At 63.7% G+C, this 18,112-nt stretch overlaps 1 protein-coding gene across 3 annotated transcripts in view; it reads left to right on the top strand.

The window, feature by feature from the left end:
* The window catches only part of IGF2R (insulin like growth factor 2 receptor), a 98,839-nt gene extending 88,744 nt beyond the window's left edge, over nucleotides 1-10,095 (top strand). The window contains exons 43-49 of one of the 3 annotated variants that reach the window (XM_054721648.1): nucleotides 1,839-1,985; nucleotides 2,795-2,982; nucleotides 4,341-4,527; nucleotides 5,437-5,589; nucleotides 6,411-6,480; nucleotides 7,094-7,291; nucleotides 9,673-10,095. In XM_054721648.1, coding sequence (XP_054577623.1) covers nucleotides 1,839-1,985; nucleotides 2,795-2,982; nucleotides 4,341-4,527; nucleotides 5,437-5,589; nucleotides 6,411-6,480; nucleotides 7,094-7,291; nucleotides 9,673-9,816 — 1,087 coding nt within the window. In that variant the 3' untranslated portion in view covers nucleotides 9,817-10,095. Of the gene's footprint in view, nucleotides 1-1,838; nucleotides 1,986-2,794; nucleotides 2,983-4,340; nucleotides 4,528-5,436; nucleotides 5,590-6,410; nucleotides 6,481-7,093; nucleotides 8,768-9,672 lie in introns of those variants that run through there. The other 2 variants (XM_054721646.1, XM_054721647.1) reach the window with 2 other exon arrangements.
* Nucleotides 10,096-18,112: the final 8,017 nt, after the last annotated feature.

The following is an 18,112-nucleotide window of genomic DNA, read 5'->3' on the forward strand; positions in this document are numbered from 1 at the left end:
GATTGGATGTGTGAGCGGGAAGAGGATTGGATGTGTGAGCGGGAAGAGGATTGGATGTGTGAGCGGGAGGAGGACTGGATGTGTGAGCGGGAGGAGGATTGAATGTGTGAGCGGGAGGAGGATTGGATGTGTGAGCGGGAGGAGGACTGGATGTGTGAGCGGGAGGAGGATTGGACGTGTGAGCGGGAGGAGGATTGGATGTGTGAGCGGGAGGAGGATTGGATGTGTGAGCGGGAGGAGGACTGGATGTGTGAGCGGGAGGAGGACTGGATGTGTGAGCGGGAGGAGGATTGGATGTGTGAGCGGGAGGAGGATTGGATGTGTGAGCGGGAAGAGGATTGGATGTGTGAGCGGGAAGAGGATTGGATGTGTGAGCGGGAGGAGGATTGGACGTGTGAGCGGGAAGAGGATTGGATGTGTGAGCGGGAGGAGGATTGGATGTGTGAGCGGGAGGAGGATTGGATGTGTGAGCGGGAGGAGGATTGGATGTGTGAGCGGGAGGAGGATTGGACGTGTGAGCGGGAGGAGGACTGGACGTGTGAGCAGGAAGAGGATTGGATGTGTGAGCGGGAGGAGGACTGGATGTGTGAGCGGGAAGAGGATTGGATGTGTGAGCGGGAGGAGGATTGGATGTGTGAGCGGGAGGAGGATTGGATGTGTGAGCGGGAGGAGGATTGGATGTGTGAGCGGGAGGAGGATTGGATGTGTGAGCGGGAGGAGGACTGGATGTGTGAGCGGGAGGAGGACTGGATGTGTGAGCGGGAGGAGGACTGGATGTGTGAGCGGGAGGAGGATTGGATGTGTGAGCGGGAGGAGGACTGGATGTGTGAGCGGGAGGAGGATTGGATGTGTGAGCGGGAGGAGGACTGGATGTGTGAGCGGGAGGAGGACTGGATGTGTGAGCGGGAGGAGGACTGGATGTGTGAGCGGGAGGAGGACTGGATGTGTGAGCGGGAGGAGGACTGGATGTGTGAGCGGGAGGAGGACTGGATGTGTGAGCGGGAGGAGGATTGGATGTGTGAGCGGGAGGAGGATTGGATGTGTGAGCGGGAAGAGGATTGGATGTGTGAGCGGGAGGAGGATTGGATGTGTGAGCGGGAAGAGGATGCTGGTGGCCATGCCCGGGAGGGGCTGGCGCTGAGACTTAGGGCCTGGGCTCGGGGGGCAGGGCTGTTCCCCACAAGGAAACTGCGGGGGAGACGCAGTGACTAGACGAAAGCTACCACGTGAGGCGGCATGTAACTGCCCTCCGTCTTTGGAAGTCATAGAGCCAAAGGGGCGTTGATGGGTGCCAGCCAAGGCCGGTGTTCAAGTGCGGGGCCCACGGGCAGGTGGGTGGCACCTGGGAGGCTCTTGGAATTTACTAGAATTCTCCAGGCAGTTCTGCATCTGGCGTGAGGGCAAGTGTGGCCAGCAGAGGGAGCATGTGAGCTGCTGTTTGTGAACAAAGGATTCCCTCCAGAGCTGAGCTTGCCGGAGGGAAGACGCAGGAATGGTCCATTGTATGAGGCGCAAACACTGGTCCAGTAAAAATTAAAAAGCCCAGGAGCAGTTTTTTTCAGCTTCCCGAGGCCGCCGGTTTCTAAGTTTAAGAAATTGTGTTAAACTGTTGCCTCCCTTTTTGCGTGGCTGACGTAGTGGCTGGTCCTCTTTCCTGATCCGGTTTTGAGGAAAGTGAACAAAAGAGCGTCTTAGCCAGAGCTGCCTGCCCGTCACAGGGAGGCGGGAGGCCCGGGAGCCTGAAGGCGGGGACGGGGGGAAGGGGGGTGCCTGCGGCTGTGTGCCATCTCCTGGCGAAGCCCGCCTGGCCCGGCGTGACCGTCCTGCCCCCCCTCCAGGTTCGACACGGACACCTGCACCTACCACTTCAGCTGGGACTCGCGGGCCGCCTGCGCCGTGAAGCCCCAGGAGGTGCAGATGGTGAACGGGACCATCACCAACCCCGTCAATGGCAAGAGCGTCAGCCTCGGAGACATTTACTTTAAGTGAGTGAGCCTTCCCGCCGAGCACTGCGTCCAGACGGGCTCGGCAGCTCCGGCCTCTGCCTGGTGGGAGCACCCCCCGGTGAGCAGGCCGTGTGCCCGAGTTCCTGTCCCCAGGCTGCCGGCCCAGCCTGCTCCCGCCCAGGGGAACCGCTCCGCGCTCAGGCCTTAACACCAAAGACGTGAACTCTCTCTCGAGTGAACATCAAGGCGCCCCGCCCCCCTCACTTGACGATGAGCCCAGGGTCAAGCCTAGGCTTTCAGAAACAACTTTTGATCAGGGATCTGTGGGCTTACCAGCTTCTGCATAAATGGTCAGCATCTCGGCAGCGTCCCTGGGAGCTTCCTGTGGCCCGGTGGCCAGGTGTCTGGCAGGGCAGGGGCCGGCGAGGCGGGCGTGTGCTCGGCCATTCGAAGAAGGCGCACTGTGCAGCGTGCAGGGTGGTGGGGACGGAAGTCTGCCCACCGGGGTGTCCTCGAGGGCTTGGGAGAATGGGGGCGTCCTGCAGTCTGCACTCGCTCCCAGGACTTCGGGTCTATAGTAAACAGCTTCCTTTTCAAAAATACCTTTTTGTGGATTTAAGAGAGCAGGGGGGCGGAAGGGGGGGAGAACTAGAAACATCAATGATGAGAATCATCGATCACCTGCCTCCTGCACGCCTCCTCCTGGGGATCCAGCCTGCAACCTGGGCACGTGCCCTGACCGGGAATGGAACCGTGACCTCCTGGTTCATAGGTTGACACTTAACCACTGAGCCACACTGGCCAGGTGTAAACTGCCCGAGTCACTGCTGCCTTTTCTGTCCCTCCAGGCAGTTCAGTGCCTCTGGGGACATCCGGACGAACGGGGACAAGTACCTGTATGAGATCCAGCTTTCTTCCATCACAAGCTCCAACAATCCGGCGTGCTACGGAGCCAGCGTCTGCCAAGTTAAATCCAACAACCAGCAGTTCAGCAGGAAAGTGGGCACTTCCGATAAAACCAAATACTACATTCAAGGTAATTGCGTTTTCCCATTGTTCCATTTTACTTCCTCGAAGGAAGAGCTTTAAAATATTCATGAAGTCCCTTCAGTTGAAATCTCAGATCCTTTTTTTATTTTTTATTTTAATGTCTTGATTTTAAAATTAAAAAAAAAAAATCTAAGCCCTGATACTATTCTTGCCTTGTGTGCAGCCATCCCAGTGGGTTGAACAGTCTGAGTCCCAGGGCTCCCCTCTGATCTGTCTGCCTCACACACTAACCTCCCGGCCTCCCCGCTGTGGCTGACTGAACCATTCCAATCGCCTGCAGAGTGGGGAGTGGACTGAATCCACACAAGGCTCCCTCACTTCTAACACCAACGGCTAGTTTGGGGGCTCCCATCACCAGCCTCAGGTTTGATCATCCGCTGGAAGGGCTCTGAGACTCACTGAGAGCCGTTAGTCCCGGGTGTAGTTAGTCCCGGGTGTAGTTCGTTACAGCGAAAGGATGTAGATTAAAGTCCGCCAAAGGCATAGGCACGCAGGGCAGGGTCAGGAGGGAGCCAGGCCCTCTGTCTTCTCCCTGCATTCCCAGGTCAGCGCGCAACACAGTGCGCCCTGTATTGCCAACCAAGGAGCTCACTGCCCCCTGGGGGCCAGGGCTTTTATTGAGGCTCCACTAGGTAGGTTTGGTTGGTTGGTTAGTTGGTTGATTAGCTGTTTGGATGATTGATTGGCTGGTTGGTTGGTTGATTGGCTGGCTGGTTGGTTGATTGGCTGGCTGGTTGGTTGGTTAATTGAATGGTTGGCTGGCTGATTGGTTAATTTGTTGATTGGCTGGTTGGTTGGTTGGCTGGCTGGCTGGTTGGTTGGTTGGCTGGCTGATTGGTTAATTCGTTGATTGGCTGGCTGGTTGGTTGGTAGGCTGGCTGATTGGTTTATAAGCTGGCTGGTTGGTTGGTTGATTTGTCTGGCTGGCTGTTCATTGATTAGTCTGCTGGTTTGGTGACTGGCTGGTTGTATGGTTGGCTGATTGTTGGCTGGTTGGCTGGTTGGCTGGTTGATTGGTTGATTAGCTGGCTGATGGGTCACTTGGCTGGCCGGGTGGTTGGTTGGTTGCTCACTTGGTTTATTCTAGCCTCCAGGTAGGCCAATACCACTGAGGACAAAGCCCTCTCTGTAGGGCCCAGGCTGCCTTGCACACGGACTTCGGGAAGAGACTCACGTGTGTGCCAGGCGGCCTGTGAGGAGAGCACACGTGGGACGTTTGATGGGAGAACCTTCTGCGTGGTTTTGAGTCTCTGCAAACTTTGAATAAGCTTTGAGAAGATGAGCTGTTATTGAAATGGTGACGATGACATTGCTGTGTTGTGTGCTCGCCTTCCATTCTGGCAGATGGGGATCTGGATGTGGTGTTTTCCTCGACCTCCAAATGTGGGAAAGATAAGACAAAAACGGTCTCTTCCACCATCTTCTTCCACTGTGACCCTTCGGTGAAGGAGGGGATCCCCGAGTTCAACCACGAGACTGCCGACTGCCAGTACCTCTTCTCCTGGTACACCTCCGCCGTGTGTCCGCTGGGGTAAGTGCGGCGTCCGGCATTGGTGGGAGCCTGCTCTCGGTCACGTTCCTCTCTGGATGGACACTTACCAACTTCACCCCACCTCCTCGCTCAAAACTCAGCTGCAGCATTAGTGTGTGCGTGCGTGCGTGCATGCGTGCGCGTGTGCATGCGTGTGCGTGCGTGTGTGTGCATGTGTGTGTGTGTGGGTGTGTTTTCCGCCCAGTGTTTTATTGTGGAAAGAATTCAAACATGAACACATCCAGAGAAGTGGTAGAGGTAAACCCTACTAGCCAGCACCTGGCTCCAGCAGTTGTCCGTGTCCTGTCTCCTTGGTCCACTCCTTGTCTCTGCGCGTGCTCCCCGGCCACTCCCGGCATTCCGTGAGGGACGGTGACAGGACAGTCACCGAGGAGGGGAAATACATTTGGAAGTGGAGTCACACTTCTAAGTCCTCATGGGTCACAGAAGGAACCAGAAGCAGAAACCAAATTACACGGGGCCTGGGGGACGGGGAACACCCGACGTCAGCCCAGCTGTGTGGGGGTGTCCCCGGCACCGGCTGGTCCTGGCTCGGGGGGGCCTCTGGCTCTAAGGGCAGAGTCTTCAGAGCATCTCCCAGGTCCCTCCAACTCCTGGCTTCTGGGCCCCGAGGCCCTACAGAGGGACAGGCCAGGACCGAGGAGTGCGTCCCTCAGAGCTCAGCTTTCTCGTTTCCTCTGTCCCCGTGGCTCCAGGCCGGTGTTCAGCCTGTTTCCCGAAGCTTCTGCCTGGACTCGTATTATCAAGACAGTTTCGAGTTGGGGTTTAGTGTCTGGTAGATCTCGTGTTGAGGTGTGACGTGTGGTGTGGCAATCGGAGCCACTCCCGCGGTGGGACTGCTGGTCCCGCTGTGGCGGCAGGCCCCCAAGTCACGTGCCTTCCTTCCAGGGCGGAATTCGACAGCGAGGACGCTGGAGCAGGCGCCCCGGCGCACACGGGGCTCTCGGAGCGGAGCCAGGCGGTGGGCGCGGTGCTCAGCCTGCTGCTGGTGGCGCTCACGGGCTGCCTGCTGACCCTGCTGCTCTACAAAAAGGAAAGGCGGTAAGGAGAGGGGGGTGGGCAGTGGGCAGGATCGCATCTGGGGTTCCGTGTTTTGGGGGACCCAGCAGCACCCAGAGCCCCAAGTTAGAACCGGAGGGCGGCTTCCAGTTGCGTTTATAAACGTCTGTTTCTGTGATGAGGTGTCCGGGTGCCCAGAGCCGGGACCGTGTCCCGGGTGCTCTGCCCTCATGCCCTTGGCCACGCTCTGGCTTGGCCGGCCCGTTCCCGGGACGCCTGGATGTGCATAGAGGGACAGCAAGCTGAACCCCTGCCACGAGCAGACTTCCCCCGATCCGTCTCCCTCCCTCCCTCTGTCCCTCGTGAAGTAATCGCTTAGAGGCACCTGCTGCGGGCCAGGCTGGTCGCTCATCCGTGTGCCTTTCCACACGTGACAGGCGTGCAGCTGGGAGCCCTGTGGTGGCAGCCCTGGCCCGGGCAGAGGAGCAGGCCAGCTCGGGGCTCCCTGTCCTCTCATCTGCGTGAGCCAGAGGCGAGCAGAGGGCTTGGGCGCGAGCCGCCCGGGGTTAGTCCCCACGCAGTGGCCCACGCAGCCTCGGTGCAGCCTTGGGGTTCAGGAAGGTGTCCCATCGTTCACGCGTGGAACGGCGGAAGCACCGATGTTCGATAGCTTGCTCCAGGCCTCGCTAGACCGCCAAGCGGTGGGGCAGGATTTGAATCCACTTCTGTCTGATTCCGTGGCGTTCTGGCCGCCGTCCTGGGTTTGGTGCGCCTGTGTGAGGAGAGGCATGGGTGGGGGGCGCACCCGCTCTGTTGGGCTGGGAACCCTGCTGGGTCCACCTGGAGTAACTGGTCTCTTGCAGGGAAACGGTGCTGAGTAAGCTAACCAGCTGCTGTAGAGGAAGTGCAAACGTGTCCTACAAATACTCCAAGGTACGTCCTGCGCCCGCCCCCGCCCCGGGAGCTGTGTGGGTGGGGGGGTGCTGCGCTGAAGCACGGCCTCACCAGCAGCTGGAGGGAGAGAGGGAGAGCCCTCGGTGGCTGTTGGCCCGGACACAAGTCCATCTTGCTCCTTCATCCGCCCCGGGAGGCGGCTGGTTTCCGAGCGCCGCGCCTCGCGGTCGGTGGCCCCTGCTTTCGGGCTGTCCTGAACCCGTGTTCACGGTGGCGGCAGCTTTGTGCCTCTGGCGTTTGGATGATTTCCTTCAAGATGCGCTTTTAGGAAAGGGGCATCATTTGGACCAAAGGGCATAATGTGCTCACGGCTCCTGATGCCACCGCCAAGCTGCCTGCTAAAGGCTTATCTCGGCTGGACCCGACTCACGTCCTTCCCCCCGCCCGCCCCGCCCAGGGCGCCGGGCTCCTGATGAGCCGCGGGGGAGCCGGACTCACCACCGCGTTCCTGCCCCTGTGACGCCGCTGCCTGGCTGGGCCGCGCGGCCGAGGGGGCAGAACGGGGCGGGCCCTGACCTGGGGGGTGGGAAGGAGCGAGTGCGGGAGCGGACCTGGCTGCAGGCGGGCTCCACGGGCTCGGTTTTGTCCCCAGCAGGTCAACAAGGAGGAGGAGGTGGACGAGAACGAAACGGAGTGGCTGATGGAAGAGATCCAGGCGCCGGCCCCGCGGCCCGGGAAGGACGGGCAGGAGAACGGCCACGTCACCACCAAGCCCGTGGAGGCCGCGGCCCTCGCCTCCCTGCACGGGGACGACCAGGACAGCGAGGACGAGGTCCTGACCATCCCAGAGGTGCGCGTGCACTCGGGCAGAGGGACCGGGGCCTCAGGCACCCGCCCAATGCGCCACCCGCCGAGGAAGACGCTCCGCGACACCCGGGTGGGGCTGGTGGGCGGCGAGAAGGCCAGGCGGGGGCCGCCCCGGGCCGCGGCCCCGAAGCCCGGCCCCCCCGGCGGCCTGCGGTCCTTCCACGACGACAGCGACGAGGACCTCCTGAACATCTGAGTCCGGGCCGGGCCGGGGCCGCCGCCCGCCGGGCACGTCAACCAAATAAGACTCCAGCTCGATGATGCTTCTGTCATTTTTGCCTTTAACGAAAACTGGTTCAAAAGGGAATGATTTTTGTGAAGGGGGAGAGAGAGGGTGAGCAGGTCGGGCACCCCTCATCCGTGGGGTCACGGCCCGGGATGAGGCCTTGGTCCGGTTGGAGAGGGTGGTGCTGGGGCCCGGGTCTGTCCCGAGTCCTCATTTAAGTGCGTGGTGCCGGGCCAGACGCACTGGGGACAGAGGGCTCAGAGGGAACCCTTGCTGCTGTAGCCCTGTAGGTGTTTGACCGTTATATTTAGCAGTTACCTCTCTCTTCCTATTTATTGACTCTGACAATTACTCAGGTTTGTGAAAAAACAAAAAAAAAAACAAAAAACAAACAAAAAAACACACAAAAAACAAAAACAAAAAAAAAAACCAAACCTCCCCCTCACTTCCTTCCTGCGGAGGGGTGCGCGGCCACCCGAGGTCCCGGGAAGCTGTCTGCGGGGCTGGTTTCATACGCGATTTTGAACTTGTCGACATGTATCCTCTAAGTTAGAATACTCGTCTGTCTCCTTTCCTCTTGGCTGTCTGTTTCCTGCGGGCACACGCACACGCGTGGCCCCTGAGTGCCTGGGCTTCGAGGGCCGCCCGCCCCACGCCTGGCGTCGGTACCGGCTCCGCCTCTGTGTGACGCCTGAGGCCTCGGCGCACGGGTCAGTGTTCCTCTCTGGCCGGTGCCCTCCGACGCCCCGCCGAGAGGTTGACTTTTGCGAGTCGAGATGTCAGAGGAGGTGACGGGCTAGGTCTCGCCTCTTCCGGTTCTCTGACGCCACCATTACTGTGCTTATTTTTTTAAGAAAAAAAGTGTTTATCAACCATCCGACCTATAAGAAGCCTTAACTTGCACAGTGTGTGACTTGCAGAACTGCATGCAGGCTGGCGGGTGGTGTCCAGGTGGGGGCGGCCGAGGCGGGGCGGGGTGACTGCGCTCTCCCCGCCGCTGGCTCTTCTCGAAGTGTTTAACGGACGGCTTTCCTCTTATCTAGAGTTGTACGTAGTGTAGTCGCCTGCTGAAAGGCAGACCGCCTCCGGGCTCATGGGTTTGTACTCAGTTTGGCTGATTTGATTTCAACTTGAGTATTTTTTAAAATTGATTTCTTTCCTCACTTTTTTTTTTCAATCAAATTTACTGTAACGTAAAGTATTCAACGATTTCAATAAAAGATAAATTATTAACTGGGTGTCACTGCTTTTTCCCCGGGAGAGTGGGACGTTGCCCGCCTGCCCTCGCGTGCGGGTACCGGGGCCGCGCTCGGGCTCGGCTGCAGTGGGCGGGTGACCCCTCACGCAGCACCTCCGTCCTCTCTGGGGTCGTCCCCACGTGCTCCTCGGCGTCACCCACGTCTGGGTCGGGCCTCTTTCCGAGAAGGCAGACTCGAGGGTCCCCGTTCACCAAAGCAACCCCGTGGGTGGGTCCCACGGTCCCGGGAGGCGGCCTGGGTGCAGCCCTGTCGGCGTGGCTTCTCCTGCACACACCCGTCTTCCCTCGGGTCACTGACCAGAGCGCCTAGGTGCTCAGGGGAAGCAGACAGAGCCGTCAAAGCAGGCTTCTCGGAGTCAGCAGCCTCCCCTTCATCCCGTTTTCTCGTGCTCCGATGGGCGCGAGTTCCTTATTGTTTTTCTTAGGGTTCCACAATGTTGTTGAAGTACCAGAACCACTGGAACGGTGCTTCTGACCCATTCCTCCTTTTTTTTTTTTTTTATTAAATATATTTTTATTGATTTCAGAGAGGAAGGGAGAGGGAGAGAGACAGAAACATCAGTGATGAGAGCGAATCATTGATGGGCTGCCTTCTGCATGCTCCCTGCTGGGGATCGAGCCCACAACCTGGGCATGTGCCTTTGACCGGAATCAAACCCGGGACCCTTCCGTCCACAGGCCGACACTCTTATCCAACTGAGCCAAACTGGCTAGGGTTCCTTCCTTCCTTTCTTCTCCTCATCCGAGTGCTGGCATGTTGGGGTTGCTGAAGCCAACCCCAGAATGTGACCTTACGCAGAGATAGGGTCCTTATGCCGATGACACGTTGCCGCGAGGTCGGCGGGTGGGCCCTAACCCGCCATGACTGGTGTCCTTGCAGAATGGAGACACGCAGACACAGACACACACAGAGGGAAGCGGATGTGAAGACACGGGGGGAAGACGGTCAAGTGCAAGCCAAGGCGAGCAGCCTGGAGAGCCCTGCCCTCAGCCGCAGGAGGAGCCCGCCCTGCCCACACCGTGATCTTGGACTTCTGGCCAAAGCGGTGAGGCGGTAACCCTCTGTTTCAGCCTCCCAGCCCATGGTGCTTTGTTACGGCAGCCCTGAGAGGTGCACCCAGACACGACAGGCCCGGCCCCGGCTTCCTCGCGGGGCCCGGCAGTGACGACACACACGGACGGCGACCACGGCAGTGCCGCGCCCAAGAGCTCGGCACCCATCTCGGCCGCCGTCCCGTGCCCGTCCCACACACCCCCCCTTTTTATTCTTGGCATTTATAGAAAACATGATGCAGAAAATCCACGTGCTTCCTTGTCTGTTCATTCATTCACGGAGATGGTCTGTGTCAGGCCGGGCGTCCCGGCACAGGGCGGAGCCGTGTCTAAGGCCCACGGTCCCCCGTCTCCCCTGAACGGCTTGGAGTTTGCACCAGAGACCAGTCTGGGGAGCGCTTTCATTCCCGGATGGGGGACTGACCGGGCCCCAGGGGGACACAATCGCTGTGACACGGCTGCTGGTTGGCTTTGAACCTGAGCCCCGGCCTGCGCTCTGAGCCCATCCTCTGCCGGGGCCCCATCACCCCCTCTGGTTCGGTCCGCACGCTCAGGGCAAGCTTCGCATTTGTAAATGGCCGAGGAGACAAGGGCAGGGTGGGATTGCATGACACACGCGAGTCGGAGGAGTGAAATCCCGGGTCCCTAGTGAAGCGTCGTGGGAGCCCCACCCTCGCTCGCTCGCATGTCCTCGGGGATGCTCTGGCACCAGGACCGCACGCGTGACGCGGGCAAGGGGCTGACCCTGAGCCTTGATTTCTCGAGTCTGATGCGTGGGTAACTCGGGTGCTGGCGAGGGTCACGTGACATGCTTGGTGAGCACCTGGCCGTCCTCCAAGCTCGGGCCGATGGCACCAGCCGGGCCCTTCGCGACGGGCCGTGGCCGCAGTCCTTGGCGGCCTCTCCCCTTTGCCGTTAGGATCGCCTGGAGCAGGGCTGGGAGAGGGGGCGAGGGAGTGATGCAGGGCAAGGTGAGGGTCCCCCAGTCGCTGGTGGGGGTGGGGCAGCTCCTGCCCAGAGCTGGTCAGCTGCTTTCTCCATGGAGGAAAGTGAGTGGTGGGGGTTCAGGTCAGGTCTGGTCTGGCCTGGCCGCTGGGGAGGTGGGGGTGGGGAGGAATCCCGCTTTCTCCCCGTGATGCGTGGAGAGCAGGGCCTTCAGGCTTTGGCCACTCCCCACGCAGAGGACCCACGTCAGGGGAGCTGGCACCCCCGTAGCCCTCTTCCTGTGTCACGCTGGGTTATTCCCCAAAGCAGTTCTCTGACACCACGCTAACCTGGACCGACACCGTGTGCCTGGAGAGCGTCAGACCCCACAGCTCAGGCCCCCCTGCAGGTGCCCATCAGAGGCAGGGGCCCCAGCTCCCCCAGTTCCGCCTGATCTGGCTGCACACGGGGTTCCCATGGCCCCCTCCCTCTGGGATTCCGTTATTTGCTGGGGCAGCTGGCAGGTCTCAGGGTGGCGCTGAGTTTACGGCTTAGCGAAGGGCACGGTGAAGGATGCAGGTGAGCGGCCAGGTGGAGGGAAGCACCGGGTGAGACCTGCAGGGTCCGAGCCAGGAGCCTCTGTCCCTGCGGAGCCGGGGCCCCTCTCCCCCCTCCTTCCGCCCCCGCCCCCGCCCCGTGTGAACGTGTCCTGGACCTGGGAGCTCTGAGCCTGCAACACGGGTTCTCACGGAGGGAGGCTTCCTCGCGGGGCAGGGCCCGCGGCTAGCCCACGAGGACGGGGGTGGGCTTTCCTGTGGCCGGGAGCCATGGAGGCGCCCACCAGACTCACCCGGGGGCTCCTGAGGCAGACAGACACCCAGACAGACTGCACTTCCTGCCTCTCCCGGGCCGCGCTCAGTGTCCTGGGGACCCCCCTCCCCCGGGTTCCCCCTCTGGCCACATGCGAGGGGATCTCGGAGCTGCAGTCCCCCAGGAGGGGCCGTGCTTGCTACCAAACCGCCGGGCTGGAGGCAGCTCCGGTGCCCAGGGGCGCGCGTCCCAGGAACGAAGGCCACCCCCTGTGCACCTGTCCACCCGTCCCTCCTGGGCGCCTGGAGGGCCCCCGAATGTCGCGAGTCCTGGGGCTCCTGCCAGCAGCCCTGGCCTGGGCCACGGGGCTTCACCGCTGAGGCCAGAGGCCCTGGGTCGTGTCCCGGGTCAGGCTTTTTCGGGGCAGCTGGGAGCCTGCCCGGGAGACGGCGACGCTGGTGGGGGCCCGGGAGACCCAGCCGTGCTGCGTCGGGCGAGGACGGCGGGAGATGGGTCTGTCTGGGGGGCTGGGCCCCGCACCCCGTTCCGCCCCACGGCCCGGCCAGAGGACAGTTACCTGCAAAGCCAGAGCTGTTTCCGGTGCGGCGGTGCTGTGGCCGACCCAGCGCCACGCCGTCCCCGCCTGGGCTCCGCGTGTGACGTGCAGGGACGGATGGGGAGGCTCTGCCTGTTTGGGGGTGGAGGCCGGAGGGCCCCATGGCCGGCTCCCAGTTCTGCCCCGCGGGGAGCAGGCCCCGAGGAGGGCAGGGTGGTCCGGGATGAAGGCCTGGAGCCTGGGGGCCCGGCCCGGCCCCCGCGTGTGCTCGGGGTCATCTGGGCCACTCTGCCGGCCGCCTCACTCCTCCTGCTTCACCGCCTGCCGACCCCCCTACGCCCTGCCGACAGCATGTGAGGCCGAGGGCCGGGTGGGGGCTCCCTCTGCCCTCTGCCCGCTGCTGTCCCTTGGGGAGTCCGCCCCGGGGACAGTGAGCTGGTGGAGTTAGGACAGCCCCTCCCTGTGTCCGGAGCCCGGCACCACCTGCCGCGTGCAGGGACCTGGCGAATATTTGTTGAGTCAACAAATGAACGTGAGCCAGAGGCGGCTCCCCTGGCCGCAGCGCTCCCTGGCAGCCGTGCAGGTTCCGTGGAGAGGGAACTTGGGGCGTTGCTGCCTCCCCGCCTGCTCCCCCAGGTGCGGATGGGGCAGCCACCCCACTGTGCGCAGGGGCCGGGGAAGGGCGAGGTCCTCTCCAGCTGGGTGGCCCAGGAGCCTCATGCTCAGGTGGCAGCTCGATCGCAGACCCGCCCGCTGCAAGGAGCCCACGGACCACTGACCTGGCCGCTGCCGCGGCGGGCTGCTCCGTGATGCGGGTGTGGCCGCCGTGCCCACGTGGAAGACGCGCACGTCGGGGAATTCGACTTCTTCCAGAAGCAAACGTTTCTCCTCCTCGCCCTGCTCTCGGCGGCCTTCCCCCCGATCTACGTGGGCATCGTGTTCCTGGCCTTCACCCCCGAGCACCGCTGCCGGAGCCCGGGCGTGGCCCCGCTGAGCCGGCGCTGCGGCTGGAGCCCGGCCGAGGAGCTCAACTTCACGGTGCCCGGCCCGGGGCCCGCGGGCGAGGCCTTCCCCCGCCGGTGCCTCAGCTACGAGGTGGACTGGAACCGGAGCGGCCTGGGCTGCGTGGACCCGCTGGCCGGCCTGGCCGCCAACAGGAGCCTCCTGCCGCTGGGCCCCTGCGGGCACGGCTGGGCGTACGACACGCCCGGCTCCTCCATCGTGACCGAGGTGAGCGCAGGCCCTGCGTGCTGGGGAGCGTGAGGGTTTCAGGGAAGCAACGGACACCAAATTCTCAGGTTTGGTTTCACGGCAAGACCGAGGGCGGGGTTCTGTGCAGTGAGCAGTGGGCGCGGGTCAGGCTGCACCGGGCGCCCTGCGCCACCCTTTGGAGCTGCTGCAGGGACGGGTGTGGCCTTGGGCGGGCACCGGGTCGGCCAGCACCCGGGCAGCGGCTCTGTGTGAGCCAAGGCCGGTCTGGACGAGGCCACCGCCTCCCGGAAACGAGAGGCTCCGGGGTGTCAGGGTCACCACTTTGGGGCCAGCACGCTGTCCGGGGGGCGGGGAGGAGGAGGGGCCGAGGGGCAGGTGCCGGGCCACTTGCTTTTTGTGCCCACGGCGTCCTCCGCGGCAGCGGCCGCCCACCTTTCGGACCTCCAGCACCACCAGGGGCCGCGGACCACCGCTTGGCGACCGCAGCTCCGAAGACGGCCCTGAGGGGCCTGGCCGCCCAGGGACACGGACTGGGTGCCACCGGGACTCGGAGCGGCCCAGGCGGGCGCTGGGTTCGGTGCTGACACACTCTGCCTGTCACGGCCCCGGCGGTCCCCTCCTGTCCTCGGGTCCGCTCCGAGCTGCCCCTGCGCGGGCACTGGGTGCGGTGCCGGGAGGGGCACGGAGAGCAGAGCCATGGGGGTCCCGCCCGGTCAGCAGTGGGGAGGAGGGGGGGCGCGGTGGTTGGTGAGAGTAAGACCCCGTGTGGGCAGATGCAGAGGGCGTGGGCTCTGAGGGGTCACAGCGGCTGAGCTGCTCCGGCTTCTTCCGGAAGGAGGGGCGGAAGGAGGGGCGTGGGATGGAGCCGCGAGGAGAGGGCACAAGGGGAGGGAGCGGGCGGTTGAACTGGTTCCGTTTCACGGTTTGGTAGAGCAGTCCTGGGGGACAGCGGGGTGCCCTTTCACCTTCGGGCCAGAACACCCAGCTGAGTTAGACTTCAGATCCACAATGCGCCTTTTTGGGGTATTGTCCCAGGCGCCCGGCGGTCTGTTCCTGGTGACGAGGCAGGGATACGAGTGCTGCGAGGGGCGTGCTCATACGGAAAGGAAGTGTCCCCCGGATTCAAGTGCAGCTGCACCTGACGTTTTTCGGTGAAGCCCAGCAGCCTACCTTTGTGCCAGACAAAGGGGTTTGGTCTTACGAGGCAGTGGAGGGAGAGGGCCACACAGCGGAGGGGGGGGGCCTCCGGGAGGCAGGGAAGGAGCCCCAGCGAGCAGTGCCAACCGCCATGGCTGTCGCAGGGACAGAAGGAAGAAGCGGCTTAAGAGTCACAGCCTGGCCTGGGCTGGGAGGAGGAGGGACGCACTCTGCTCGAGGGTCTGGCTTGGGGGGAAGGGCGAATGGAGCCACTGGCTGTGTATGGGGGGAGGCTGGTGAGGGGTGGCCTGGCGGGAGGGGGGCTGCAGGGGGAGGTTGGTGAGGGGTGGCCTGGCGGGAGGGGGGCTGCAGAGGGAGGTTGGTGAGGGCTGGCCTGGCAGGAGGGGGGCTGAAGGGGGAGGCTGGTGAGGGGTGGCCTGGTGGGAGGGTGAGGTTGCAGGGGGAGGTTGGTGAGGGGTGGCCTGGCGGGAGGGGGGGGAGGAGGTTGGTGAGGGGTGGCCTGGTGGGAGGGTGAGGTTGCAGGGGGAGGATGGTGAGGGGTGGCCTGGCTGTAGGGGGAGGCTGCAGGGGGAGGCTGGTGAGGGGTGGCCTGGCTGGAGGGGGGCTGCAGGGGGAGGTTGGTGAGGGGTGGCCTGGCTGGAGGGGGGCTGCAGGGGGAGGCTGGTGAGGGGTGGACTGGCTGGAGGGGGGCTTCAGGAGGAGGTTGGTGAGGGGTGGTCTGGCTGGAGGGGGCTGCAGGGGAAGGTTGGTGAGGGGTGGCCTGGTGGGAGGGTGAGGTTGCAGGGGGAGGTTGGTGAGGGGTGGCCTGGTGGGAGGGGGAGGCTGCAGGGGGAGGCTGGTGAGGGGTGGTCTGGCTGGAGGGGGGCTTCAGGGGGAGGTTGGTGAGGGGTGGTCTGGCTGGAGGGGCTGCAGGGGGAGGTTGGTGAGGGGTGGTCTGGCTGGAGGAGCTGCAGGGGGAGGTTGGTGAGGGGTGGTCTGGCTGGAGCGGGGGGAGGAGGTTGGTGAGGGGTGGCCTGGCTGGAGGGGGGCTGCAGGGGGAGGCTGGTGAGGGGTGGCCTGGCTGGAGGGGGGCTGCAGGGGGAGGCTGGTGAGGGGTGGCCTGGCGGGAGGGGGGCTGCAGGGGGAGGTTGGTGAGGGGTGGCCTGGCGGGAGGGGGGGGGAGGAGGCTGGTGAGGGGTGGCCTGGCGGGAGGGGGGCTCTCCTGGAGAGGAGGGTCAGATGTCAGAGGACAAAAGGACCTTTAGAACGGGTCACTGTGGCTTCCGAGTGCCCGAGGTCTAGATGACCCGAACACTGAGCGATTCCTGGAAGTCCGGACAGAGCCAGAGGGGGAGGCGGCTGCAGGAGAAAGCGTTCCCGGGGTGCAAGTGGGGGCGGGGGGGCGGGGTCGGGGGACACGTGCCGTGTGAGACGCCCTGGAGCTGATGTAGGTGATCGGACACTGGGTGGGGCTCGAGGTCAGGAGGTCAGGAGAGGCTCCTGGCAGGGATGGGTCTCCCTGCCCCTGCTGCCCGCCCTCCGCTCCCCCGCCTGAGCCGGCCTGTCCCTGGAACTCGCCATGGCCACTCATTTCTGCAGAACGAATCTGCAACACGGCCTGGCCTGGACCTTGGAACTTGCTGGAGGGCGGACAGTGAGCTCCCTCCCGTGTTTGAACGCCCAGCGTCACCTGCTGGGGGACGGGCAGGGGTCAGTTGGGGGGGGGACATGTAGTTTCTGCTTTGACACCCCCAGGAGGCCCTGCCCCCTCGGCCACACACCAGCCACAGCCCCAACCAGCCTCGGGGAGCCCCGACCTGGAGCATGAGCCCCGGTGAGAGCAGTGCTTGCATTGCTGTTTCCAAACTCGCCCGGTCCTGGTCGCCTGGCTCCCGCCCGTGACCTGCTGAGGCGGGTCCACGGCATCAGCTCTGGCAGGGACTCGGGTGGTGCTGGTGACTGGGCAGCCCTGGCGCTGGCCCTCGCAGCTGAGCGGTGACCGGCCCGGGAGCCCCAGGCTGTGCCCCGCGGCCGCCGGCTGCAGCGGGGACTCGGGAGGCAGGGGGCATGCAGGTGTGTGGGCCCGCAGGTGACCTAGAAACCCTCCGGGAGGGGGGCCTGCTTCCTGGGGAGGCGTGTTGGCGGTGAGCTGCCCGTCTCCAGCTCTGGGCGCCCGGCTTCCGCACAGCGGGGCGGGGCGGGGCCAGGACGGTTCGGGAGGCAGCGGGCTCACGTCCAGGGCGTAAGCGGCCAGGCAGACGGATCGCCAGGCTGGCTGAGGGCAGTGCCCAGGGGCTCGTCACGATGGACCCCTGAGGCCGGGACAAGGACGAGGTCAAAGGGCATCTTAGAGAGGGGAGGGGGGAATAAAACCTCAGTGTAGACGTTGAATGGTTATTACTCTCCGGGAGTCTTCATGGGATTTCTCCCCTCAGTGCTCACGGTGGATCCGTGAGGGGGACAGGACAGGGAAACCGAGGCCCATCGTTGCTAGGTAACGGCCCTGCCGTCACACCCCACGGGGATGTCTGGCCGGGTGGGGACACGAATCCGAGCAAATCAGGTGGTGCAGAGACAGGGAGGAAAGGAAGGAGGTGGCCCTGGGCACCCCCAAATAGGGTGGGGCCGGCTGCGCCCCTCCAGATCCCCTCGTTCCCCAGAGCGCCATCCTTCTCTCGGACCCTCCGAGCTCTAAAGAGGAGGAGACGGGGCTCCCACATTTGGGCCTTCCGGTCCCAGGTGCGTGCGGCCTCACCCGGGCTTGTGCCGGACACGTGGGGCCTCCTCCAGACCCCCACAGAGCCAAGCCGCCCCCAGGCGGGCCTCGACCCCCCTCTCCCGGCTCGGGCCCCTGGCCCCCCGAGTGTCCCCCAGGCCGCTCCCTCCCGGGCCCCTCCCGCGCTCAGAGCGGGAGCGCCTGCCGCCCAAATCCGCCCGCCTCCTGGGCTCTGTGTCGGCTCTTCCTGGGCTGCCTCTCACAGCGCATCGTTCACGCAGATTAGCCCGAGTCTCGATGGCGTTCACATGAAACATACGCCGTCCACAAGGACTTACTTCAGGGCTGTTGGCCCTTCTGGAAAACATGTTCCTTTCGCTGCCTCTCTGCTTTGGGTGAGTGCTCTGCTCTGCTTCTCGGGGACGAGTCTGTTGGCCATGTCCTGTAACGACCCCCTGTCAGCGCAGAGCACGGACTCCTGAACCCATAGTGTCCAGCGAGGCTCCCGATGGCACCGACCGCGGCCCGGAAACCGAGCGAGCCTAAAGGAGCCGCCGGGGGCAGGGCGTGAGGCCCCGGTGTGCTGTGCCCGGCTCTGCTGGGGGAGGGCTGGGCGGCGGAGTTGGATGAGGAACGGCCTGGTGTGTGGGCCCTGCAGTCTGACCTGGTGCGGGAGGACGCGTGGAAGGTGGGCCTCTCGGTCCCGCGGGAACGCGGGCTCCTTCCTGGGCTCCCTGGGCGTCGGCCACATCGCGGACACGCACGCAGAGGCCGACCCGCCTGCACGCAGCGCCAGCGCCTCGAGGAGCGTGGCTTCCGGGGACGGCGACCGAAGAGGTGGCCAGTGGGAAGCTCTCCCAGAAGGGGACAGAGACGAGGTGGCAGCCAGGGCTTTGCATGCCTGTGGGGAGC

The sequence above is a fragment of the Eptesicus fuscus genome, chromosome 10 (assembly GCF_027574615.1).
Source record: "Eptesicus fuscus isolate TK198812 chromosome 10, DD_ASM_mEF_20220401, whole genome shotgun sequence".
Taxonomy (NCBI): domain Eukaryota; kingdom Metazoa; phylum Chordata; class Mammalia; order Chiroptera; family Vespertilionidae; genus Eptesicus; species Eptesicus fuscus.